The sequence below is a fragment of the Polyodon spathula genome, chromosome 25 (genome assembly GCF_017654505.1).
Source record: "Polyodon spathula isolate WHYD16114869_AA chromosome 25, ASM1765450v1, whole genome shotgun sequence".
Lineage (NCBI taxonomy): Eukaryota > Metazoa > Chordata > Actinopteri > Acipenseriformes > Polyodontidae > Polyodon > Polyodon spathula.
Window position 1 is genome coordinate 8,875,619 of NC_054558.1, and position 25,208 is coordinate 8,900,826.

The 25,208-nt window shown below is 43.1% G+C and overlaps 3 protein-coding genes across 3 annotated transcripts; all 3 read right to left on the reverse strand.

Annotated features, from left to right (window-relative positions):
* Positions 1-323: 323 nt before the first annotated feature.
* Positions 324-4,118, reverse strand: LOC121299461 (peptidase inhibitor 16-like). The gene is made up of 5 exons (XM_041227170.1): positions 3,832-4,118; positions 2,016-2,234; positions 1,515-1,624; positions 1,330-1,418; positions 324-807 (listed from the first exon to the last, which is right to left on the reverse strand). The coding sequence occupies exons 1-5, from the start codon at positions 3,985-3,987 to the stop codon at positions 563-565; spliced, it is 819 nt and encodes a 272-aa protein (XP_041083104.1). The 5' UTR covers positions 3,988-4,118; the 3' UTR covers positions 324-562.
* Positions 4,119-8,021: 3,903 nt separating this feature from the next.
* LOC121300132 (bombesin receptor-activated protein C6orf89 homolog) lies at positions 8,022-16,916 on the reverse strand. The gene is made up of 7 exons (XM_041228556.1): positions 16,237-16,916; positions 15,431-15,596; positions 12,348-12,502; positions 11,989-12,140; positions 11,357-11,492; positions 10,551-10,674; positions 8,022-9,659 (listed from the first exon to the last, which is right to left on the reverse strand). The coding sequence occupies exons 1-7, from the start codon at positions 16,423-16,425 to the stop codon at positions 9,577-9,579; spliced, it is 1,005 nt and encodes a 334-aa protein (XP_041084490.1). The 5' UTR covers positions 16,426-16,916; the 3' UTR covers positions 8,022-9,576.
* Positions 16,917-18,491: 1,575 nt separating this feature from the next.
* Positions 18,492-23,490, reverse strand: LOC121299941 (green-sensitive opsin). The gene is made up of 5 exons (XM_041228200.1): positions 23,080-23,490; positions 21,842-22,010; positions 20,683-20,848; positions 19,974-20,213; positions 18,492-19,399 (listed from the first exon to the last, which is right to left on the reverse strand). The coding sequence occupies exons 1-5, from the start codon at positions 23,438-23,440 to the stop codon at positions 19,268-19,270; spliced, it is 1,068 nt and encodes a 355-aa protein (XP_041084134.1). The 5' UTR covers positions 23,441-23,490; the 3' UTR covers positions 18,492-19,267.
* Between the last annotated feature and the right edge of the window lie 1,718 nt (positions 23,491-25,208).

Below are 25,208 nucleotides of genomic sequence, written 5' to 3' on the forward strand. Positions count from 1 at the left end.
ACAGTGAAAATGGAGTCACCTGCACAGTGAACATGGAGTCACACGCCAATGTTCACGCGATTGCCATACTTGTAACTATTCTTTCAAGTTTTTCCTAATTTAGGGTTTATATAGACTTCAGGATATGTGTTTCTCTGTTAATAGGATGAGACGATGCTGATGTAATGTATTAGTGAAGGGAACCGTCGAAGACTCTGGGAAGTTAAGTTGAAAACAAAGCAGCAAATCTTTTAGCATCCGGTAGAGACTCCTTTATAAGTCTGGTAACTTTCACGAGTTATACGACTTCTTTTCTAAACGTGTGAAACACATTGACGAGCCTGTCGTTGTCATACTTCCTCTTTATTCATATATACAAAGAAATATACAATTGCTCTGCAATGTATTACTGTTAACCCAATAGCGGCATGCACACCTTTCCAGTTCTGTTAGAAGATGTTCATCATAGCTGCAGAACAACAGCAGAGGTCTGACGGAGGTCTGTTGTAAAGCCATCATCAACAGTGCTAATGGAGGGCTGATTGAGGTTAAAGGAGATGGGGGAGAGTCCGTACCCTACAATTTACAGCATGCACACAGTGAGTAGGATTACAGCCAGGATCCCTTTTGCACACGACTGGTTCACAGTGCCCCGCCCTGCTCCGGGCCTCTCTTCCGAAGAGTCTACATGATCCACCTCTGCCTCCTCGCTGTCGATCTCCTCGTCGCTGTAGGTAGGGGTCCCTGAAGCGGAGCTGGGGCTCGTCCCCAAATCAGCGTCTGTGTGATCTGTGTCGTACAGCACAGTTGTGGATGGCTGCCCATCATCTGAAAAAAAACAAAAAACTATGAGTTTTTCAAGATGTGTACACCGCAAGGCAATGTAAAAAAAAATATAAAACTGGGAATGTTGCCAAACTAACAAGACAAATTTAATCAACAGTGCTCCTGGGTTGTTCATTATTAGTTTTGCAGCATTCCATTTTGGATTGTGTTAGGAGGTACCACTCCAAAGGAATGTTTTGCAAGCTTTGCTACAATCTGGTTTACAATTAAAGTAAACACAAATTTCCCAATATATTGCAGCCCTTTTTTGTGCTGCAATGGTTTTTTAACCCTTCCCAGGTCGTGCTCTCTGTCTTGCACGTTATAATGTTGATAAGACTCCTACTACGACTCCTGTAGTTTACCGAGTCCAAGCTTGATTAGCCTCAGTGTACAGGGAACAAGCTCTGGTGCGTCTTATTAAAAGCTCATAGTAAATCCAGGAATGGATCAAACTGCTATGCAATGGGAGTCTTACTCTCATCCCTGCACTTCCACTTCTGATTAATCTCCGGCAGGACTTACCACAGAGCTTCTCAACGCAGATGTGGTCTGGGGGGCATCTTGAACAGGAGGGTCCCGACACGTACGGTTTCATACCCCGGTTATTGCCTCTAGAAGGAGCAGCAGACGGGACAGGGTTTAAATGCAGAACAATTGGCTCTATCGAGTGTTTCAGCGATACAGAAGTGCAGCACCTCTTCACTCACTTGGGGTAGTAATTGCACACCAGCATTGTGAGTCTCGGCTGCTCTATCCCCTCCACTGTCTCACAGAAGTGTTCTCCACACCCAACTCTGTTGCTGTTTGCCCAGACCACCTGAAAAAAAAAACTCAGTCATTCAATGTAAAATGAGTGGCAATCCGACAGACGTTTGTTTGTTAGTGTGTGTGTTTCCTTGTCAGTTTATCACTACAGTTATTTTGTAGTCAAGCAATTATTTGCACATAAAACACAGAAAAGTTAAATAAAGCATAATGAAAGTGTGATAAATCATAGATAAGCATTGTAAAACCCAGGGAGGTGAGGGAAAGCATATTAAAAAATGTCAAACTGGTAAATGCATAGTATGACTATGGCAAAAACGCAGGCTCATACAAACACACGGAGTGGAAGGAAAGAGACAGCCGTCCTTCAAACAGAAGAGCTGCTAGAGAGCTGGGAAGTTCAGGAGTTTTCTTTCTGTCAAGGCAGGGTTCGGGGATCTCACCTGGGTGTAGTGGCCACACATCTTCCCAGGCGTGCAGCTGCCTGTGTGGAAGGTATAGTCCAGGTGCTCGTTGTACCAGTTCTGCACCACGTGAGTCCCGTTCAGCTGCCCGCTGGTCAGGAACAGGTTCTCCCCCATCTCCCCCCTCTCAGGGTTGTGGTCCCATATGCAGGCGGTGGCGTACTGAGCAGCCATCGCCTCCAGCGCAGAGTCCCATTTCTAACACAAACACACAATGCGCTTTTCAACATTTCAAATGTGGACGAGTTCACTTCGTTTAGAAATGGCCACCTAGGTGTGCGTAGCTATGAATTCTGTCCCCTCTGAAAGCAGTATTTTCCACTTACCAACTCACGTTTTTGCCCCAGTTGAAGGAGGGGCAGATATTACAGGCCCACCTCCCTGTAGGTGATGCTTTAGACAAGCTAACTTCAGAAATTCAGCTTTTAGAAAGATGATTGCAAAAAAGGATTTTGTGAATAGTTTGAGTAGACAGTGATCTAAACAGAGAATGATAGAGTGTCATACAGATAACAGGAATATTAAACAGAATTAGAAATGGAATGTTAAGAAATGTCAGGTGAGGTAAAGTAACATTTTAAATCAATTCCTGTAGGGGCCATGTCATAACAGTGCCTGTAAATATACTATGGGCTGCATGTCCTTTAATTTGCTATGACATTTCAAAACGCTGGCTTTCATTTGGCTGCTTCGTCCTTTCTTTGCAGCATTTTAAAAGCCCCCCAACTGTTTAAATTTAGCTGCAAGGGGTGAGTTGTCGTCTTCCAGTGTTGGGATCTGGTGTCACTTTGGCTGGAGCAACATGTTTGTAAATTGATCCGCTCCCCACCCAGCAGTCCCTAGTGTGGCTTTCCCAGCAGTTGCACGCTGTCAGCGCAGACGGCTCTTCTGGCCAGCGAGTGATAACTGAAGCAGTTAACTCTAGAAATAATGCAATGCACATGTTCCAGGATCAAATAAACAAGCTTGCCTGCAATAAGCAAGCGTCCTCTTTGACCTTGCTTGATCTCAAGATGCTGTTTAAATAATGTTATTCATCTCAGCTTCCTTTTCAGTTTCCAAAGAGTCTCCTCTGAGCTGACCATAGTGATCGATATATGATTCTGTATATTGAAACGCCAAAAGGAACACCTGCCCAAACAAAGGAAGGAGGGCTGACCAACAGAACAGGAGGTGATTAGGTAGCAGCTAGCAAGAAGCAGCAGGTTTTAAAATATATACATATATACATTTAGTGCGCCCAATTACACTATATAACACAATTTTTGTTCCTGGGTAGTAAGTGTTATTTCCTAATTGCTTATGCCTCAAAAGTATAGAAAATGGCTATTATTCCCCACAAACTTTGCTTTTGTGACCAGGACAGTGATATTTCAAAATATCACTATTTCCAGTGGGAAAACGGGCAAATGTGTGTCTTTTCGTTCACATAAAGTCAGAAAAAAACAACATATGAATCCAAATTAACATGTATTTATACTAAAGTAATACAAAAATGACTACAAAAGATTTAGAAGTGAGTAGTTTTTCGAGATTTACGATTATACTGTAAAAAATTTGTTACACGGTGTTATTTTACCCCCAATATAGAATGTCGACAGGTAAAAAGACAAAATAGAAAAGCAAGATAAAAAGGTGCAAATACTGTTATAGCATTTGGGAAACAATATAAAACTTATATTATGTATATAGAGACAGGGACAAATACATATAAACTTATCCTAAAGTTTTAAGATCCATGTGCAATCCCAGCCCCTCTGGAAGGTGCTGGGCACATGGAGCTCCTTTCACTTACCATGAGCTGCATGTTGGTGGCGCTGGGGCTGACCTGAGAGCGCAGGGTGTTGTGCTGGAGGACAATGCTGCTTTTCTCTTCCTCTGTGAGACCCCAGCACTGTTCTCCCCAGAGCAGGGTGAGCAGCAGCCCCCAGACCAGCTCTCCACTCTGCATTCTGCCTGTCCACTAACACCGCTGAGAGGCAGGCAGCCTGTTATAAAGTGGGAACACCCAGCTCCTGGAGGAACGCTCTAGCTGCTGTGGCTGCTGCCTCTGCTGCTGTCTTAGAGCACACCAGCACACTGCATGGTCACACACACGCACCCAGACACACACGCACACACACACACACACACGCACACGCAGGACACCCTCTCATGCACATCAGTGATTTGGATCCTGATCAGCAGATTCTCGTGAATCAGTTCAACTGAACCAGATGAATAATCAAAGTGAGAGGTCACAAGTCTTTACTGGCGGAACACCAGGGGGTTTTATTGAAGAAATGTTAAGAAATATCTCTGCTGATTTCATAAGGCAGCATTACTCAGCATGAACAACGTAGGACAGGTCCAGACAGCAGCCTTTACCATAGAATCCGTTCATCTAAGTGCCTTGTAATGGACATGCACGGCTATATAGTCTTTTAGGGTGTTTAGGATCGATTTTGGTGGAAAACATGGATTTAAAGGGTGCTCTGTACATTGAAAGAAAAACGTCTTCTTTCTCTTTGTTATCGCTTTTCTCTCTGGCTCTGGGAAAGGCGTGAGTTGGAGGAGGCTGTTCTCAAGGGGAAATTTTAAGGAGTGTTTCAACTTGTTTTAACACCAATAACACTTTCATACTTACTTACATACAGGGGTTTGCATGTATGCGGGTGGAGGCAGCTGTTGATCTCAGTAATGGACAGCAGCAGAGGGACTGAGCAGAGCATTAGTTCAGTAAGGCAAGAGTACAGAATCACACACACCGTGTCTGTGAGCTACCTGAGCAAGCTGAATCGGATTTGCTTTGTTGGGCTCGGTTCTACTCTGATGTTACCTAAACAGAGTCAGAAATAAGCCTCCCGTTGCATAGCAGTTCAATCCATTCCTGGTTTTACTATAAGTTTAACCAGACTCACCTGAGCTTGTCACCTATATCCTGTAACTAATCAAGCATATATAAAAATCTAGAATGGCAGGGCTCCGGATAGATAGCGGATGCTAACCTGAAATAAAGGACAGAATAAGTTAGAAGCGGAGAGTCTCCCTCAGGGATCTGAAAGGATGTAACAACTAGAAAGGTCAGTGGGGACATTGAGCTCTAAGCATATAGTAGGCCACCTGGAGTAATATAATATTAATAATAATATCTTTACATAGCGCCTTTCATAGTAGGCCACCATCACAAAGCGCTTTACAGAGGTAGGCTGTGAACTGTGCATTATACGCAGAGTCACTTACAACAGGACATTTAACATCTCATCCACAGGATGGAGCACAAGGAGTTTAAGTGACTTGCTCAGGGTCACACAGTGAGTCAGTCAGTGGCAGAGGTGGGATTTGAACCAGTGACCTTCTGGTTACAAGGCCTGGACCTTAACCACACTGCCTCCAAGATAGTAGATAGTAGGAAGAAAGACCTGAGCTTGCGTTTGAAGTAAGTAATAGCGCATGAGCTGCAGACGGATAGGTGTGGCCGGGGGTCCCCGTTGACTCGTACGATAAGAACATCCCTTATCCAAAGACAGAGGTGGCGTATGCTGACCCGAGGTCGGGGCAGTGAGATCACTTGCCCCCCAAAAGAAGGACCCCCGACTCATAGAAGTTCCCCAAAACTGTGCGACAAGCAAGAAAAAGACCAAGTGGCAATGCATAGGTAAAAAACACACAAGGCAACAATAAAAGGGGGTTATATAGATGTACTGATTATGTGTATGTATGACTATACTTATATTTCTCGCTCAGTGGAGAGGAAAACCCCCCTCGTGGGATGTATCCTCTGGTCCTGGCGAAGGCAAGCTAGCGATACTTTGTTGGGCTGTGGCAATGTCAGAAATGGAAGAGCGAATGTACAAAATCAACTGCTGAAGAAGACCAGGACCCCAGACTCTTAATGAGAGTTTGGCTGACGATGTTGCTGAAGGAGTGAGGGGTGTAGAACTGGGGCGGGAGGCCTGCTTCAGAGATCAGGGAGCCCAGGTGGTTAGAAAACCAATGCCTCGATACGACTGAGTAGGAAGGATCCAAGAATAATAGGACTGATGGGAGGAGGGGTTTCCTGCGCATGAGGCATCTAGACATGGAGCTGTAAGGGCAGAGAGGAGAGTTCATCTTTGACAGCTGAATGAACTGGTCTGTCTGGGAAGTGCGTAGTAGGAGGATGAAGTGGGATCCGGGAGCCAGTGAGAGGTTGAGGAATGGATGTTGATGGGGGGAAAGCTGGCTATTGATGGAACTATAAATTCTGCCCATCTGTGGAATCCAAAGACAGTAATTAAACATTGTTTCCATGAGTAGGTCGCTGAAAGGACTGAAGAAGCCCTTTTGAGGGATTTGTATTCAAGTGAATATAGGTAGCCGTGATAGGGAAGCTGGAGCTATGCTTTTGATGATTCCTCGCAGTGTCAGACGGACTGCTGGAATGGACAGCGAGATGGGGGAAGGAACTGCCAACGAGTGATAGTGATACTGTATCCCGTTGATGTACGATTTAATTGTGCCTGGAGCCAGATGGAGAGAGTCCCTTGCATGAGCGATGAAAGTGAGGATCCAGTCTTGATTGAACAGAAGAGGAAGAAGCCGATTTCGAGCACAGAAGACTGAATAGTAGTTCCAGCCTGTGGTGTAAGATGACCTTGTGGATGGAGTGAGAGCTGCAATGTCACTGGAGCTGCTGTTGGGATCAGCTGGTGGAATCTGGTAATCCTGGAGGATGAAGCATGTCCCCACTGTGACACCAGGTGCTCGGTTGGCAGGTGCTTCGGCATCCGAAACTCCATGCAGCATTGATGTTTTAAAAAGAAGAGTCTGGGAAGTTACGATTTTACAGGCTCCTCTGGAGAACAGACTTTGCTGCGCAATTAAAACATCGTCAAGCTCTTGACTGCTGGCAGTCGAAAAAAAAAAAAAAAACGATTTGCGTTGATTCAAAACTTTATTTAATCGTCCTACATCGAAAGACAACATTGGTTCATTGGAGTTCACAAAGAAAACTTTTTTCAGCTCGCCGTAAGCATTTCACTTTATTTATTTTCATTTTTTATTCCTGACCTTTTTGCTGCTTCAGCCCTTCATTTCCTGTTCTCAGGGCATTTTGTTAACGGCAATCGAGCAACACACAGCCCTTAGCCCAGCTGTATTTCAGTTTTTCTTGTTCTGAATTTCTTCAATGCAGCTGTTCATTTTAAGGTACATTTTTACACAACAGTAGGGCCTACTCGCACGTTTGGCCAGCGTCACTCCTGCTGCATGAAACCCGGATTACTGCACTTCATTTTTACACTTTCAGGAATTATTTTGTTTTCGATCACATTGCTACCGTCCAGCTTAAAACAAGTGTTTTAGTGCATTAATAAATACTGACATGTTCTTAAAGGGAGAGGCAGAATTTTGGGGTTACAGACGCCAAAACGGTTGCTAAAAACACTTTTAGCTAAATTTTCGACCATTCTGGAGGCCTGAATGGTTGAGTCTGCTATATATGCAGAAAGTAAATAAAAGAGTTATATCAGTTTATGAGGCTCCTTTTTTTGTCAAGTGTGCACAAGAGAGATTAGTAAATTAGTGTCAAACACCACTGTTCTTCAAGCCTTGTTTTTCCTTGCACATTTTCTTTATCAGTCTTTTCAATGTCTTGCTGCCCAAGTATTTTTGGCTATCAATTCGGAATGTAGGCTAAGTTCCCTTCACCTCATAGAACTGAAGGTCAGTGGGTGTGGCCGCTCTCGCTGCTAAGCCAATCGTTTCTTTACACCAAGTATGTCGGCGAGCTACCGGCCCCTGGAGGACCAAGGTCAGCCCTGCAATTGTCTGCTCACGCTCACCGGGCTCCTGGCCAGCAGGGGCCGCTGTAGCGCAGTGAGGATAAACAGTCCCTGCCAATGCAGTGCGATCCCAAACTTAGAAGGAACTGGAAGATAAACAGCCTCAAATTGCTTTGCTCGACCATCAAGCAAATAAAAAAAAACACATCATTACATCAGAACAATACGAATTTTATTTATAAACATTATCCAAACCTTTGGAGAAAAAGATTACATCCAATCCAAACCAATATTTTTACATAACGTATTTTTACACTTTTTTTTAGATTATTCAAATTCTTTACACATCTCCCAATACAAATATTTGAAAACGTTTAACCAAACACAAGGGCACTGACACTTAACCTGTGGTGTGGGGCTCTACAGGTTAACAGCGAGACAACCCCAAATTCAAGACCTTAGACTCCCTAAGCTGTAAGTTGTATAACTCTTCATTGCATCTTTGGCTGTATGCAATGAGGAATTACACAACAATTAAACAATACTTTTAATTGCAACAATTAAGCAATACTTTTTTTTTTTTTTTAAATAATAATATTAATAACAATTGTCATCTTGCTGATTTTGCCTGCGGAGAATGCAGGGAGAAGTGATTTAGCTGGAAAAGGAAATGCCCATGAATGGCTGCTACAGTGCTGGAAGTGTATAGTAATGATATGCACACACAGTTAAGCACGGTGGAATGATGAAGACCATGCTCCACATACCTGAATACCACTTAAGACATGAGGCTTAGTCTTTGTTATGCAATAAAACCCAGAGATTCAGATTTTTGCAGGAAAACAGGATAATGCGTTCCATGCGTTGTGGAAGCCAGCGAGAAGCAGCCGGGACCCCCAGAGGAAACTGGTGCCCTCGGGGGAGAGGGGCTGAGCTCATTGGGACAGGTGCGATGATGTCATGAGCGACATAGCTGAGGCGTGGAACATTCCGCAGGGCAGACAGACCTGCCCTTCAAACTGCGCAGGCTCCCTTTACCCTTCAGAGAGATTTGAGTGATGGGAGCATCTGGGTGATGTGCAAACCACGGGGGTAAACCTTTCACTCGCGCGCGGACTGACCTGAAAAGTATCGGACACACACTAGAGCCCAAAAATAATCAAAAAGAAGAATATTCAGAATGAAAAATACAGCAGGACAAAACAAAAGCAGGCTTGTGTGAAACCAGTTGTAGTGTTTCTTTTATTCTATATACTCTGCACGAAGACAGACTTCTGCAAACTGACCCAACCCTGATTCAGTAATGCACAGTCTGCTAAGCAGATCAGTTACTGCACAGGACTGACTCAGGGATACAAACACAGGACCTTTCCAATAAGTATGGGTTCAGAGTGCCAGGTCCAGCCTCGTTGCTATTGTAGCGATTCGATAGGGCCCTTGAGACAGCCATTCCTTAAACTGTTCGCTGCTAATTCAAAACAGACGTACATTTAAATACAGCTCACTACAGTTCTCACTGACAGACTGCCATACAGATTTGGAGAGAGTTTCGCTGGTCACGTCTGTTGTTTACGAGATTCTCCTTGCATTTTGGCCAGCGCTGGTGAAGTCAGGCAGCTGGCTGTGTAGGCACCGTTTAGTGCAGGGGGGGTCCAATCACAGTTCTGGAGGGCCTGGTTTAGGGGCTTCCTGGTAAAGTCCTTAATCAGCAGACAAGTCAGACAGACAGACAGACAGACGTTGTGGTTTCACTGCAAGAGCTGGCTGGCGTCCGCTTATCTTTTCACAGGGGCTGGTTAGAAAGCAAAGCCGTCACAAACAATGCTCTGTCCCCGGCCTGGAAACAGGTCCATCTGCCAGAACTTGGAATCTGCATAGACTGTGGAGAAACAAGAGGGAGTGGCTAGAAGCACTGGACTGAAGGACTACGGGACACACGTCATTATTACTACAGACCATAAAGTACTTCTCCCTCACAGACGCCCAAAAAAAAAACATCCACACCATTAAGCCTTGTGTTATGTTGAAACAGCTTGGTCTTTAAAATAATAAAAACATCTGGAAGAATTGCTGAGATTTATTAAAGTATTGGATTTTGATTGTTTTGAAACAGTTCTTCAGGGTCCCACCCGTCTGACTGTTCTTATTCAAAAGGGACCCAAATCACTGTGCTACCCTGAAATGTGTTTGGAAAGCCACTCCAATTCAGAACACATGTTCAAGTCAGCGTTCCAGCATCACTGGAACGAGCATCAGTGCTGGACCGGGAGTAAAACCCACCATCACTGCAGACACAAATTGCTAAAATGATTCATCAATGCTAAGATCTTGTGAAGCACCTGACTGTCCTTGGCACTGATACTTAGTGGGGTTCCTGCAGGCTGTTGCTTAGGGACCCCCAGCTCAAGACCTCAGACTCCACATCTGTTTTGTGTTACACAGGGATGCCAAACTCCTGTCGCGGTTCCTGTACGAGCGAGCCAACGAGCTGCATCCCAACAATGGGTCGCTTGCACAGCTGCATAGGTGTGGCCATGTGAAAAACAATGATCTGAGTTATTACCAATGTTACTTCTTGCTTCTGCATTTAACACAAACACCCTCTCCAGAAGAAAAACACGCAAGTGCTTGTTTGTTTGTTTGTTATGTGCTGTTTGTTTTGTGTTTTGAGGAGGGCAGGGACGCAGTGATGTCATGGCTCGCTCCTGAGCCAGCCACGGCTTTTGTTAAATTAACAGTAAGTAGAATCCCAAGAGCAGGCTGAGCTCACCCACGTCCCCTGGTTCCAGCCACAAGTTGAAGGAGCTGCACTGCCCTCGGCACTCTGTGAGTGGGAGGATTCTCAGCGAAGGCTGCCCGCTCCCCACCACCAGCCATCTGTACACCTGCAGGGCCTGCAGACAAAGCACAAAGGGAAGACTCCCCATATTCAGCAAGGTTAGAAGTTTTAGGGTAGCGCTGTTTCCACTGGCCACTGTGTATTAATAATCATGATACTTTCCTCACAATATACAGTATCCAAATCAAGGGGTGTGTGTATCGTGATACCCAAAAGCACCACACTTGTAGCCCAACCAAACAGTTCTTGAATGATGACTAAACAGCTGGTTTGGATACATACTCTCCCTCTCTCACTTGAGTTTTGTCTTTTAACAAAAGAGCATTATTAATGATCACTCGATCTTACCACTCATCATAGTACCCTATCAGGACCATCACATGTATGATGATGCATGCTGTACCAGGACCTGTGATACATATTGCGCTGTATTACTACACCGCTACTGTTTAGTAGTCTTCAAAACATGCAAAGTTTCCCAAATTTTGGATTTTTATACTAGTCCATGCTTTTTTCATGGTTATAATATTCACTTGCCACGTTTTTAATATACCTTACTGTACCTCAAAGCTTGCCTATGCTTAACCATGCTTTCCCTGTAGTTTAATACACTTTGCTGTGCGTTTACTATGGGAAACGTCTATTAGAGTTGGCTGCTCAGCCTTTCACCTTCCTGGCAGTGTTCATTTTTCCTTTATCTTCTTCAGAGATCCTCCCTGTGACACCACATTCCTTACCCTGCTCTGCAGCCCCTGGCTGTCTGTCACCAGGCAGCGCTTCAGAGAGACCCCCTCCCTGACCAGGACTCTCTGCAGCTCCACACTGGGGAACAGCCCCTGCAGCACCTCCTGATGGCTCACCAGCTGGGGCTTCCTGAGGGGGGAATACAAAGAAATTGTCAGCAACATTAGCAGGCTCTCCAGGAATCAGCAAGGAGATGGATCACGTGAGAATCCACTGCCCGTCTCTGCAGATGTTTAGAGGGACTAAAGAGTGATGAGGAAGGATATTGCAGGGGCCCCTTGCAAACAAGCTGTTCCGTGTGCAGTGTAACACAGGTTTCGTCTTGTTAAAGCAATGTATTAAACATTGATAATACATGACAACTAATCACTTGTGTGTCATTCCAAGGTAAATGTGCTGCACTGCACCATTTCAAGTGTAACGTGCACATAAAGCTTGAGGAGTCCTGTAGGGAGGCTTGCTTTCAGCACACCTTTGAATGGTGATCAGTGTGCTGCTGGTAAAGCACAGTACGCCTAATGTGGACACAGTTAGTTTTCTGTGGCCAGAAGGTCTGCACTGTACACTGTACACTAGAGTGGAGGCAGTTTCTGCTGAAGCCGAGCTAGAGCCCTTCTCTTTTTACCACAGCAGTATGAAGTTGGACGGTTCCTTTGGGAATTCCTGCGTCAGGACGATCAGGTTTTCCTGCTCCCGGATGAAAAGGTCCATGAACTCCTGCTGCCTGGAGTAGAGCTGCTCCAGGTCTCCATAGGACAGGGATAAGGACTGGCCCCCCTAAAAGAAAAACAGTACGGTCTGCCACTTAGTCGAAATGCTTTTACATATACTGAAGTTTCTTTTGGTATTTCTACATGTGGCACTGTTGCGTGTTCCAGCATTTTTCAGTTACTGATGAAAGTTTAGTGCTTGTTGTGAATTAGCTGATGTTTGGAGTGTTTGAGGTTGTGTTTCTCTTTGATCCTGAAGCCCTGCTGCAGTTACCTCGATTATTACGGGCTGCACGCCCTGAAGAATGCAGTCTGGGAAGCCCTGACCCTGCCACACCTCCAGCACAGCCGCCACTGAGGCACATTCGGAGCAGTTCACTGCAGCTCCAGAGCGCCCCTTCTTATGGGATCTCCACCACTCGTGGAACCCTGCAACAGGTAGAACAGCATTAACCTGCATGGCCATCGGGAATCCTCAAGCCCCTAACACTCCAACTCAGGCTGGTCTAGCAGGTCATCAAGCATTGTTCTGAAACGCCTCTTGTGTATAACAGATCATAAAAAAAAAAAAAACACAGTCAACCTAATCAAACAGACCTTTGCGTTTCTCAACAGTGACCCCTACAGGCAGACACAGGGCAACACCACACTGCTCATGCCAGTTTCTGAAGAGCACCCAGACATGCTGCTGATGACTAGAAATCTGAAGACGTTCCTCCACAGGTAGCAGAGGGAACCCCAAAGTAGTGCCTTGCAAGCCAACCCGAACTCGACGGGGCATGACTGCAGTATCAGGTCTGGGTTGGGTGGGTGGGTGTTGTTTGTACAGTATACTTTCGGGCTTAGTTCAGATGGTCTATTAACACTGACTCTGCTACTGTTTACAATTTTAAGACTGCAAGTCCTTCCTTCCCTTTTCACTTTGAGGATTATTTGAGGATTATTATATTTGGGTGGGTTTTGGGTCCGGTGTGAAAACAACTCGACACTCGGGCTCGGGTCAGGTTCAGATTGGCTGTGGTCAGGTCCGGTTCAAGCGTTAAAATTAGGCCTGAGCAAACCTCTGCCCCAAAAAGGAGGCCCCTCACTCTGCAAGCTCAGGATCAAGGAACACCACGACCTGCCCCAGTGCCAAATCGACCCTAGTCGGGATTCACACTTGTGACCTTAACAAAACAACATGCAGATGATGTCTCTCTCTTATCCAAACACTGCTTTCTCACAGCAGCAGAGAGGCCAGCTGGGTCCGGAGGTGGAGCTGAGGCAGCTGCACGGTCCCTCACAGCGTATGCATTTGTCTGTTTATTTCTGAATCTATTTCACCAGGACATCCCTACTGAGATGAAACATCTAGATTCTATTTAGTTAATAAGAGCGTCCTAGTACACATCACAGAAATCAACGGCCGTGCAATGAGTCAAACAACCCAATCATTATATAAATCAGAGGTGAGACCCGTCGATCAGAGAGACATAACAGATCCACGTTTTAATTAGACACGCTTGTGTCTCAGACGCACTGTGCTGCATTCGGTTCATAAACCAATGCTTATAGTAAAACCTGGATTTGCTCAAACTGTTAAGCAAAGTGAGGTTTATTTCAATGACAGTAAACTAGGCTGGAGTTGTGCAATAGCAGACACACACTAACAGGGTCAGGAAGGATTCAAACATAAAACTGCAGATTTATGCAACTCACCAGACAAAAGCTGGATTAGAAAGTTTCATTCTGAATGAGTGAAACCTTCTCAGCACCATGCACAACTGAGAGCTAACCACAGGATACAATGCAACCCTTAAAGACAGCTTGGAACATACTTTGAGATGTGTCCAGGCATGAATAAACCACAACTAGAATCACATCTAATAAAAGGTGAACCTAATAAAGACCAGCCTATCCTAAAAGAAAAATGAAATATGTCATTGTATATGTAGCTAGCACAGGGATAGAAATAAGACCCCCATTGCATAGTTGTTGGATCCAATCCTGGTTTTACTTCAAGTTTATTAAGACACACCTTAAAACTTGGAATGAACAGCAGTCTTATTTCCATCCCTGTATCATACACTAAACCAAGCCAGCTATAACAACAATTGCAAAACACCCCCCACGTCCTTTAGAATTACAATGTTTAAATAAAAAAAGATGAGCCTGTTCTCTAACAGCCACGGCATCTTGAGTAACGTCCAAGCAAAGCAAAGGGGAGTTATGAAACATCAAAGTGATTCAGCCTGTGGAAAACTCAGGAAATCACAAGTCTAAAGAAGTGTTGCAGAACTGATCCGGAGCTGCAGAAGTAGGGGAGAGAGAGGGAATGAAAGCCAGGTGTAGAAGATCAGCAGTAGACAGACACGACCTGGACAAAACAATTCAAACAAACAATAAGCTGATCTCTTTTACACTTACACTGAAAAGACAGAAATGAGAGCGAGAGAGAGAGAGAGAGAGAGAGAGAGAGAGAGAGAGAATAGTCAAAAGTTTACACACACCAATGGAAATTTATAATTTCTAGAAATATCTCAATAATTATAGGAAAAATCTTTTGTAGCAAAAGTTTTGCTTTTGTGAATGAGGAAAAAAGTTACAAGAAATAGATGTCTGCAATTATTTATTTCAGCAATTTTTTCCTCATCCACAAAAGCAAAACTTTTAGTTGGATTGCATTTTTTTAATGGAAACGTCACGTTGTATCACATCTATCCTAAATAACTCCCTGAGAAACATCACAGAACAGCACAACAACACACACTCCTGAATAACTTAGCAAACGAGATCCGGAGGATCCAAATTAACAGCTGCATGTATTTTACACCAAAAAGGAAGATTCGAATTCCACAGAGCAAGTGATTATTTAAACCCTGAAGGTACAACACAGTGCAGAACAATTCAGGGAAAATGAAATGATCATTCAGATCCACTCCCCTGGGGACCAGTTAACACGAGTTTAACAACACAACCTTTCAGCCGAGGACACCCTGGCCGACCTAAACCCCCCCCCCTCCCTCCTCCCTCCTCCCTCCTCCCTCCTCCCTCCTCCCTCCTCCCTCCCCCTCCTGGAAACTCCCACCCACGGTCAGCTGTGGAATAGCCCAGACTCGAACCGGCGACGTCCAGGCTATAGAGTGCATCCTGCACTCACCTTTACTGGTTGCACCACTTGGGAGCCCCCAAAATGTAATTCTGAGGTAAGAATGCATATTTATAGGGGGACCACATGACTCCAAGTTCTCCAGTTTTTGAACTGGCATCCACAGTGCCTTCAGGATTTTTTTGATCTGTGTTTTGTCTTTCAGACATGCAGAACTACAGGTTCCAGAGTGCATCGCGGTCCCTGTGAAAGCACAGTTAACTACGTACCTTGGAGGTTGTACTTCTTGGCAATGGGCAGAGACAGGAGGCGCACGTGGCTGATGGGAGAGGACCAGTTGTGAGCACGACCCACGGGGAACCTGTACTGTGGAGAGCTAAGAGGGTAGGTGAATGCCAGCACTGCCACCAAGAGGAACCCCAGTGCAATTACAAGCTGCATGAAAGAAAGGAAAGACAACAGTGGGAATACAGTAAACATGCAGCTCCTATAGGTCCTGGAAACAGTTACATTGTGCATCCAACCCTTCAGCTGAAACACACACCCTGATGCTCCTCGGAGGGGGTTAGCCCCTTGTTAACAAAGTCACCCACAATCTAGAAGAGTCTGGTGAATAACACACTTGTGTTCCATTAGTAAATGCAGACTCAGAATAAATATTGTGTAGGAAAACTGGAGCTTTATGAGTTTGGTTAATTCTACAAATCTTTGAACTAAAAGTGGTTGTGTGGCTTTGAAGAGAAAGGGAGTGCGGGCAGATATACTGTTGATTAACAAATCCACAGTTTGTGCTACGAATCCACAGAAAACCGTTCTCAACCAAACCACAGTCAGAACAATTCAACAGAAAAGTGAATACCATTTTATTATGCAACAATTATTTCAACAATGACTTATAGTATTACACATTTCAAACATAACACTTACAAAAGGGCTTGCGATTTCAGTTTAGCATTTAATATTGTTTGCCAGAATACAATGATAACATAATGGTAAAAAAATAATCAACAGATTCAACATGTTTATCCCTTACTTAATGCTTCCCCTCTCTTTACAGCACTGTACATAATCTGACCTTGCACGCTGCCAGCAGGATGGGGAACTGGGGCGGCTCTCGCCTGGGCTCACTCGTTTCCAGCATCTGCTTTATGAACTTCTCGATCTCCCTCTCCGACATTCCATATCGATACCCGGATCGCCTCAGGATATCGACACTTTCAGACAGCTTCTCATAGATGCACGGCTCGCTCGGTGCCAGTCCCATGGCTCTGTTTATGTACGTTTTATGATTTGAAGTTTCAGTCAGTTCAGAGGCGTTTCTCTTGTTGCGGGATCAGTGTTTTTAACCTCTGAGCTAAGTCCACTATGGTTTTCAAAACGCTTAGTAAAGTTTAACAGCCAAAATAAGACTCGTCTGTGTCTCTTCATCTTTATTGTTTTTTTAACATCGTTTTTGCTACTTAATTTCGCAGTCAAGTCTCGTATTCGGTTTAGTTAATGAATATAACAGCATAACTCCTGGTTTTAGAGGGATACGATGTTTATAACACGTATCCCCAAAACAATATTCTGTAGATGCTATTCGCAGATCTGCCCCATACAGTTCAATTGTTTCACCTGCTCGCACCTGCGCTGTCAAACCCAAAGCCCTTGACATCCCCTTCCTGCTGCAGTACAGTCTGGGCTACGCCATCAGCAGATTCGTTTAAAAAAAAACAGAGCACAATTTAATTTACACCCATACATTTTATTGATTTGTTATTAAAATTATGATTACCTTTCATTTTGTGCTAATCTGTTTCCCCTGTGTTCAACTATCGAAAACAGTTCCTTGCAATGTTTAGTAAACGCCACGACATCTACTTTATACAGAAGCAAGGTGTTCTGGGTAAGAGAGGTTCCTTCAAGCAGTGTTTGTGATTCATTTTCATACAATTTCCGGATTTCCTTATGTTATAATTTATTTGACTGTCTAATTTCGAAACTTGCTTCTCAAAATAACTGGCCATGTTTATTTTATTTTTTTATTTTTATGTTTTTTAGTAATTCATTAAATGTTATTTCGTATAATTAAAATGTTGGATAATTTACTGTTTTTGATGGTAGATGTGGCTTATTTAAAAATATCACCAATAACTCGTAGTTTAATACAAACAACATTATTTATTAGACACTCTCACACACGTGTAAACAGAAACAAACATGCTATACTCCTTATGCCACCTGCATGTAAACACAGTGTTTTGAGTACTTATTTAAAATACTCCTATTCAGACTGCAGGAGTATTCAAACAACGTCCTGACTACGGTTACCATGTGACTGCATTGTCAAACTCACACCCCATTGCATTCTGGTAAGTGTAGTCCCCCTCTTAAAAACAAAAAACAATTGAAAGGTACCTGAGACAGGTAAAACATACCGGATTGCACTATATTGCTGGTTTTGTAAAACTCCGAACGCTCAACATCTCAAACATCTGAACGCTCAGTAATACGAACCGTTGCTATGTTCCCCAGCTTCTTATACTGTATGTTATATTTAGTTCATTTTTAATTGCTGAAATGATATAGTGTGTTCCGGCACTTTCTATGTGAAAAAAAACCCCGTCTTTCTAGCATGCATGGGGTTTACAAGATGAGCCCTCTTTCCCTGTATTTTAAAGAAAGGAGATTTCCCAGGTGTGGGGTTAATTTGCACATCTGCTTGTCCTGAGTTAGTGTTTATAGACTGTGGCGTCTCTAAGAACAGGGGGGCTAGATTAAGATGGTCGTGGATTTTCATGTATTTGGTGGTAATTATTCATTAACTACCGGCTGAGAACGAACTCTACATAGGGAAAAATATAATGGTCTATTGTAAACCTTTGAGGCGTTTTATTCCCAAAACACGAAAAAGATAACTTTTTAAATGATTTCATTCATCGCTAAATGACCGATATATTTGTGTGTACCTTCGTTGTGCAATATTTCTTACTGAATGCAAATTTAGATATTTCTGTTGGAGTGTAAATGCGGTAGTTGCTATTTATTTATTTTCCACAGTCTGAAGTATAGTCTAAGGCTCGTAATGGACTCCATTCAGCAGCATACAGATCAAACAGACACCTCACAATTTTGATGCATGCATTTATTTCTATTGCTAACTTTTGACTTTACAAATTCACATTATATAAGTTATTTATAAAATATATACAGAAAAGGTGACATGTTCAGACAAATATGTTATTATTTGTCTGGAGTAACAACAAACAAAACAAAAACAGTTGCATAGTTCACTTTGAGATTTTTGGTATATTTTTTTCTCAAATAAAACTTATATATACAGAATAATTCACTGGATTTATTTTCTAGAGCACTCTGTGTGAACTACTCGTCTGTTTTATGTGACACAGTCACTAAATGCATTAATATAAAATATTTCAGAGATCCTTATCAGATAAGAGTTCCACTTAGTTCAGCATTGACGATTACACCTTCCATACATTTATTTTTAAGAACATACAAACTACACGGTTGTTTTTGTCTTTTAATCCTATGTGGCGATCTATGATCTCTATGAGGCTTTGTTTTGTGACTGCTTGCTGATTCAATAGAGCGGCATACATTTAGTATACAAAGAGCAGTTTGTGAAGAAGCGTTCAATTCCTGTACTGAGTGAGCAACAAAACAAAGCCCAATGAAATAAAACTGAGGCTCTTTTTCTGTTTCTTTTTTAATCACCTTTCAATTTTTTTGCAGATTTTTGAAAAGGGGGCTCTTTCTCAGAGCAGCAAGAACGTGCAAAAAAAAAAAAAAAAAAAAAAAAAAAAATAAAAAATAACCCTGGATTGAATAGTTCCTGAACAAGACCAGATGTGAGCATGCAGAATCCAGCCCCATTAGCAGTGTAGCAATACAAGCCTTCTAGACTAAGGTAGAGACTTTAGAAGTTTATCAAAAGCAGAAAGATCAATACCCTAACAGAACTTCTGCACTGTTTCTGAATTACGGTCTTTTATGGATTACGAATCAGTAATGTCTCAGTTCATGCAAATACTGTGAAAAAATGGAAATTGAAAGCCACTACGTAAAAGATGCCTGAGATGTGGAGGAGCCGAGCCGGGGGTCTACGCTGGGGACACCTGGCTGGAGGACACAGAGGACACTTCTGTCTTGCTCTGGGACGCTGTGGAGGAGACGTCATCGTCCCCAAGCGGGTTCTTTCCGCAGCAGACTGTGGTGATCATGCAGTTACGGAACTGGAGGGGAAGCAGAAGAGGCAGGTGAGGGTTGAGTCGGGCTGTGACTGTGACAAGGGTAGGGGTTTGTGTTGCGAGGGACATGGTGCTGCAACAGTCCTTTTTTTGGGGGGATGTGGATGTTTTTAAATTTTTGAATAGAAGTGCTACAGACTGGACCCATGTGTTCCTTAAATAAATATTAACTACAGTATCCTGTTGCTGCTGACAGGGCTAAATCAGTTTATAAGTACTGTAGGTTAACAACATATACTAGATCTTGAATTTGCCTTCCACTTGCATATCTAGGACCACCTGAGAGTGCAGGATCCGGGTTCAAAAGTCTGGAGGGCCACAATGCTCACCAGACCTCAGCTTGTCCATCCTGTTACTGTACTAGTCACACTCCTAAGCTGTTTGCGAGTGGTCACATTTATCATCGCCCATTTATGTGTTGAAAACCCGGACTCCTGGCTCAGCGGCTAACCTCGTCCCGCTACAGAAAAATGAGAGCGCTGAGTATGTTTCTTGCAGAGCGAGGGGTTTAAATGGTAATGGGGTTGGGGCAGTGGAAACGCTGCTAGTGCAGCGGTACCTGTTTGTTCAGCAACACGTAGATGATGGGGTTATACAAGGCAGAGCTCTTGGAGAAAAAGGCAGGAATGGTCATGAGAGTTGCGGAGAAGTCGGCCCCCTGGTTCAGGAAGATCCAGAACGCCACAGAAGCATAGGGGGTCCAGGCCATCAGGAAGCCGATGACCATGAGGATGACCATGCGGGTGACCTCGCGCTCCGCTTTCTGAGTGGTGGCAGACTCCTGCTGTGCTGCGGCAGCCTGGGGAGCAGATGCACTGTCACCACTGAAGCTTGCAGTTCAGAGCTGCTCATCAGTACACTTACAAACTGAATGTTTCTGAAATGGTTTACCAGGTGAAATTATGACAGCTCTGGAAAACAGCAATCTGCAGACTATTGGATAACTGTCTAATCTAAAAAATTCTAAGAGCTTCCATCTTCTCACACATAACTTGAAACTCTCAACCATATGATAATTAGTTCTACTAGAATTACACACATTGTAATATAATATGTTGCTTATATTTTAAGATGGTTAGAATTAGCCCCTGCATTAGATGATTATAATCTTCCTCATTTCTTCCTGTTGTCTTTTAGTACCTGCTTTCTAGTTGGTGCATGTTGGCTAATAAGCAAACCCCAAAGTGGCACCCCATTGTCTGGAGTGTACGAGAACTGGAAAGAAGCTGACAGTTTACTTTCCCAAGCGGGTTTCTGTGTCTGCTCACCTCCTTGACTTTGCAGATGAGCTGCCCATATGAGAAGAATATGATGACGACTGGAATGCAGAAATGCACAGAGAACATGTAGACGACATAAGAGGCGTTGTTAAAGTGAGGGTTCATCGTGTAGTAGTCGGGCCCGCAGGAGCATTGCATTCCCTCTGGGATGTATCTGAAATGACAGGGGTTGGACTTGGAATCACCAATATAACCAACGACACAAGTGCACCCTATGTAGGTAGAACACTAGCGACTATTTTTATAGATTTGGATCAAGGTTCAAGCTTTTATTTCCAAGTAGGTCCTAACAAGGTCCTGCATGTACATTACCTACAATCCAATAACTAAAATGAAATGTAAGCTTGTGTGTAGACCAGAGGCAGGGCCATAACCAGCGCTGACATTCTACCGAGGTCAAACTGAGTTTCAAGCTGTAGCTGCAGTATTTATATGACTGCTTGGTATTTACTATTCAACCTCCAAATCTATGACATGGCAAACCAACAGAGAAAATGAAGGAGTCTTTTACCAGCATTTTTACATGAGCATCAGTTGCAAAAAACAGCTGAGGACACGACCTTGAACCTTGATCCATGACCAGAGGTGGCCAATCCGTGGCTCGCAGGAGTTCAACGGCGACTCGCTTTTACACGATTTGATTGGCTCTTGTAATGCTGAAATTTGCATGATTGCCAGGACTTGAGGTCGTGTCCTTGGTTGTCCCGAATATCCCGAATAAGCAGCTGACCCTAAATTAAATGAGGCATTTGAGATGACCTCACGCTTATATTCATAATTTACATCATGTGCAAGAGAAGTATTTTTCACTTTTTTAAATTTCTAAATGAAAATTATCTTATCATGAGACTTTCGTTGCCACAGCAGCCTGAAACAACAAGAGACTCCAGCAGCTGCTTCAAGAGTTCAATGTGATTTACCAGATTACACAAGTCACAGCATAATCACGTACACAGGCATTCATTGCACTATGCTACACATCTTGCTCTGAAAAGCAATCTCTGTTCATCATTTGAAAATACTGTATCCCACTAAATGTATTTTGCTGCCATCAAGAAATAACAACTGCACAGAGTAAGTACAAGATTTCGGTTTAATGTTGGAGAGAATTAAAAAAAATCCCCCTTGTGTCCCACTATTCCCATACCTGGACCAGCCGAAAATCGGCGGGGCTGCGCAGGTAAACGCCATGAACCAAGTGAACGCGATACCGATGGAGGCGTGAGTGCCAGAGAAGCGGAAGCTGCCCATTGGCTTGCAGATGACAATGTATCGCTCGATGGCCAGCACCACCAAGGACCAGAGAGCCACCTCACCTAGAGAGAGAGACGGGGACAGGCAGAATTTAGAGGGGGATGATAAATGCTTAATGGTATGATCCCCCTTACTTAGAAGCACTTCTATTAAATGTCTTGAGTTCTTCAGAGTAAACCAGCAATGAGAATCCTGCCCAACATGTCTAGACAGCGGCTGTTTGCGCTTCTCTTAGAAATGATAAACTCACTGCAGCTCAGAAGCACAAAACTTCTTTCTGTTTTTTATCCTGTCATCCATGACTAGTACACACTCAATTCATGCTCAATTTAGAAATACTCAAATAAACTCAAATTGAAAAAGACTTGTAATTTGAATTTTGGTTTCTTGTAGCATTTCCAGATTTTTATTGTATGAAATCTCCCATGGATGGTAAATACAAAAAAAAGGATTCAAATAGCTGTAAAAGGTGGCAGAATGTAGATACAAAGAGGTCTAAGAATCCCAGTGACCCAGTCCCAGTCAACTGGAATACTGGGCAGATACTGGAACCCCTACTGGAAATTCCGTCTTGTTTGGGGAGTCCCATGAAAGGTCAATGCTTGGCCATTAATGTAATCATATTATATTTTAAACATTTCCAAGGTTTTGCTGTAATCATAATTTCAGTCTATGCCTGTTAAATGTACATAGATTATGGATTATTCAATTTCAGTATCTTTTAATATGGAAATACTGACTTTGTTTGGCTGGATTTCAAGTTGCAATCCGCAAATCAAAAGCTTAAAAAATGTGTCGGAATAGGTTTGTAAATGTGTCTCCTATTTTCTGTAATTATTTTAGGACACATTACTATTAATCATTAATCTCACTTTCCCCTTAAAACTATAATCAAATAAGGGCAAGCAAACATCAATATATTACACATTCAACACACTCGCACTGTTCCTGATGAATTTACTGTATAGATTTATTTTTTTAACATACAGCATGTTTACATCCTGAGAATTTATTTTCAAGTAGCAGTTACTAAGTTATTATTTAACATTACAACAATGTGAAACCAGGATCGGCTTTTTATTGTTTTTAAAGCTATTTGTAAGTAGCCCCACCCCCTCCCGTTCTCCTCACCTCCGAGTGTCGCCATGAAGCCCTCTACAGCACAACCAGTGGGGCCGAACACGAAGTATCCATTCATGGCTGAGTAGAAGGTAATGGTGAAGCCAAAGAGGACCATGAAGAGGCTGGCCACCGCCAGGTTGACCAGGATGAAGTTGAGAGGCTGCCTCAGTTTCTTGTGCTTGAAGGTGACGACCAGTGTGAGCAGGTTGATGGGAAGACCCAAGGAGATGAGCAGGAACATGTAGGCACTCAGCGTGAAGAACTTCCATGGGGCTGCCAGGTAGTACTGTGGATATTCGAACGGGCTGCGGACAAGCCCTGACCGGTTAGAGAAGGGAACGTAGAAATTGTTGCCCTCTGTGCCGTTCATTTTGATGGAGTTATTTATAAAAAAAAAAACAGATAATAATGAGAAAAAAAGGGGAAAGAAAATCTCATTTAAGAAAAGCGATTGTTTAATGTGGTTTTAGATGGAAACTGAAGCGACTAGCTACCCAGCTTTTCTTTGCAAAAAACCTCTGGCTGCGACTGTGGCTGCTGCACCCTTGCCAGCGCCTTTCCTACTCTGCTGTTGGTTTCTTGTTTACAATTTGAGGGTTTTATACCCTTTTTAAGTAGTGTCAGCGAGGATTAGGGGTCAAGGACACGGGGATTAAAAAGGAACTGACGCTTTAAGATCTGTCTAATCAGCTATTGGCCCATACCTTAATTAAGGCAGTCTAATTTTGCTTAAAGGATTTTTATCCTCATTTGGAGATTTGGGATTTAGACAGATATTGGGAAGTTCTATCTGAAGAATTTGTGTGTTTCTTAGTCTTCATTTTCTGGCTTGCCTATTAACCTGCTCTTACTCTTACGAGCCAGGGAACAGAATTTTATGACTTGCCATTAAGCAAGTCCTCAGCTACCCCCTTTAGGGGTCTGTTCATAAAGGGTTAACACCTGTCAAAATGAGGAAACAGGAGTACGTGATCGGATTTCCTCCATAGCTGCCTACTTAACGGCAGTTGCTATTCATAAGAGTTAATTGAGATGCGTCATTAAGCCCCGACAATTTTCATCTATGAAGGCATGTTTTAAATTAAACAATTACCTCATTAGCCTAAAGTTTTCATTGGTCCTGAGTGTCAACCTGCTATTCATAAGAGCGAACAACAGCAAAATGCTGTCGACAACTTGGAGTTATTGAACACTGGGTGTGGTGGAGTCTATGTAGTGAGGGCTAGGCTGGGTTTAAAATATCATTTATGGTAGCACTCTACCCCATGGAAGGCACTACCTTCAGATTAAGCTAAAGAATTTAGGTTGTTAACACCAGGTTATTTTATTTGGGCCAGAGGATAAGGTCTTGACCAAGTACAACACAAACACAATAAAAATGACAGGGATGTAAAATAATAAAAAACGCAGTTTCGTTTCAATTCTCATATTGCACAAACTGTCTGTTAGTTACAACACTTCAGCCAAATGCTTCAATTTGATACACTGTTTCAAGGGTTCAGTCTTTCTTTCTCAGGCATTACACTGTTACATAGTTTAATATAGCAGCAGCTCATTTACAAGAATCCATTCTTTCATTTCTCTCTCGTATTCAGCCACATACACAAAGCATTAGACAAGAGAGGAGGTTCCCAAATGAAACACTCTTTCAAAACCGAGTTCCTCAGAAAAAGGGCTGTCTGCTACAGATATCTCACCGCTATGGATTCCCAAAATACACAACTTCTCACAAATGGGTGCTTTCCAACTCGACGTGTATAGTGCCTCTTAATTGCTCAGTTGATTCTCTGCAGCCATCCACTCCAACTGTGACTCCGAGTGTGAGTCTAACACACAAAGGGGCCAACTTTTAAAAGAAAAAAAGGAAGTTACGACATAAAATCAAAAATCACCCAATCACACGATTGTGAAGGATGAGATCTCTTTGGAGTGATGGGTGCTTGTGTTTGATGAGGTCTCTGTGGAGTGATGGGAGTTTGATACATTTTGGATGAGGTCTCTGTGGAGTGATGAGTGTGTTGGATGAGGTCTCTGTGGACTGATAAGTGTTTATGTTGGATGAGGTCTCTGTGGAGTGATGGGTGTTTGTGTTGGATGAGGTCTCTGTGGAGTGATGGGTGTTTATGTTGGATGAGGTC

What these genes read in the sequence shown, in the direction of transcription:
- LOC121299461 (XM_041227170.1), bottom strand. Translation starts at nt 3,987, where the DNA reads ATGCAGAGTGGAGAGCTGGTCTGGGGGCTGCTGCTCACCCTGCTCTGG. An exon ending in CCACCAACATGCAGCTCATG is followed by an intron (nt 2,235 to 3,831) that starts GTAAGTGAAAGG and finishes TGTTTGTGTTAG; the next exon opens with AAATGGGACTCTGCGCTGGA. An exon ending in TGTGTGGCCACTACACCCAG is followed by an intron (nt 1,625 to 2,015) that starts GTGAGATCCCCG and finishes TTTTTTTTTCAG; the next exon opens with GTGGTCTGGGCAAACAGCAA.
- LOC121300132 (XM_041228556.1), bottom strand. Translation starts at nt 16,425, where the DNA reads ATGGGACTGGCACCGAGCGAGCCGTGCATCTATGAGAAGCTGTCTGAA. An exon ending in CAAGAAGTACAACCTCCAAG is followed by an intron (nt 12,503 to 15,430) that starts GTACGTAGTTAA and finishes TACCTGTTGCAG; the next exon opens with GGTTCCACGAGTGGTGGAGA. An exon ending in TGCAGCCCGTAATAATCGAG is followed by an intron (nt 12,141 to 12,347) that starts GTAACTGCAGCA and finishes TTTTTCTTTTAG; the next exon opens with GGGGGCCAGTCCTTATCCCT.
- LOC121299941 (XM_041228200.1), bottom strand. Translation starts at nt 23,440, where the DNA reads ATGAACGGCACAGAGGGCAACAATTTCTACGTTCCCTTCTCTAACCGG. An exon ending in CTTCATGGCGACACTCGGAG is followed by an intron (nt 22,011 to 23,079) that starts GTGAGGAGAACG and finishes CTCTCTCTCTAG; the next exon opens with GTGAGGTGGCTCTCTGGTCC. An exon ending in CCGATTTTCGGCTGGTCCAG is followed by an intron (nt 20,849 to 21,841) that starts GTATGGGAATAG and finishes CTGTCATTTCAG; the next exon opens with ATACATCCCAGAGGGAATGC.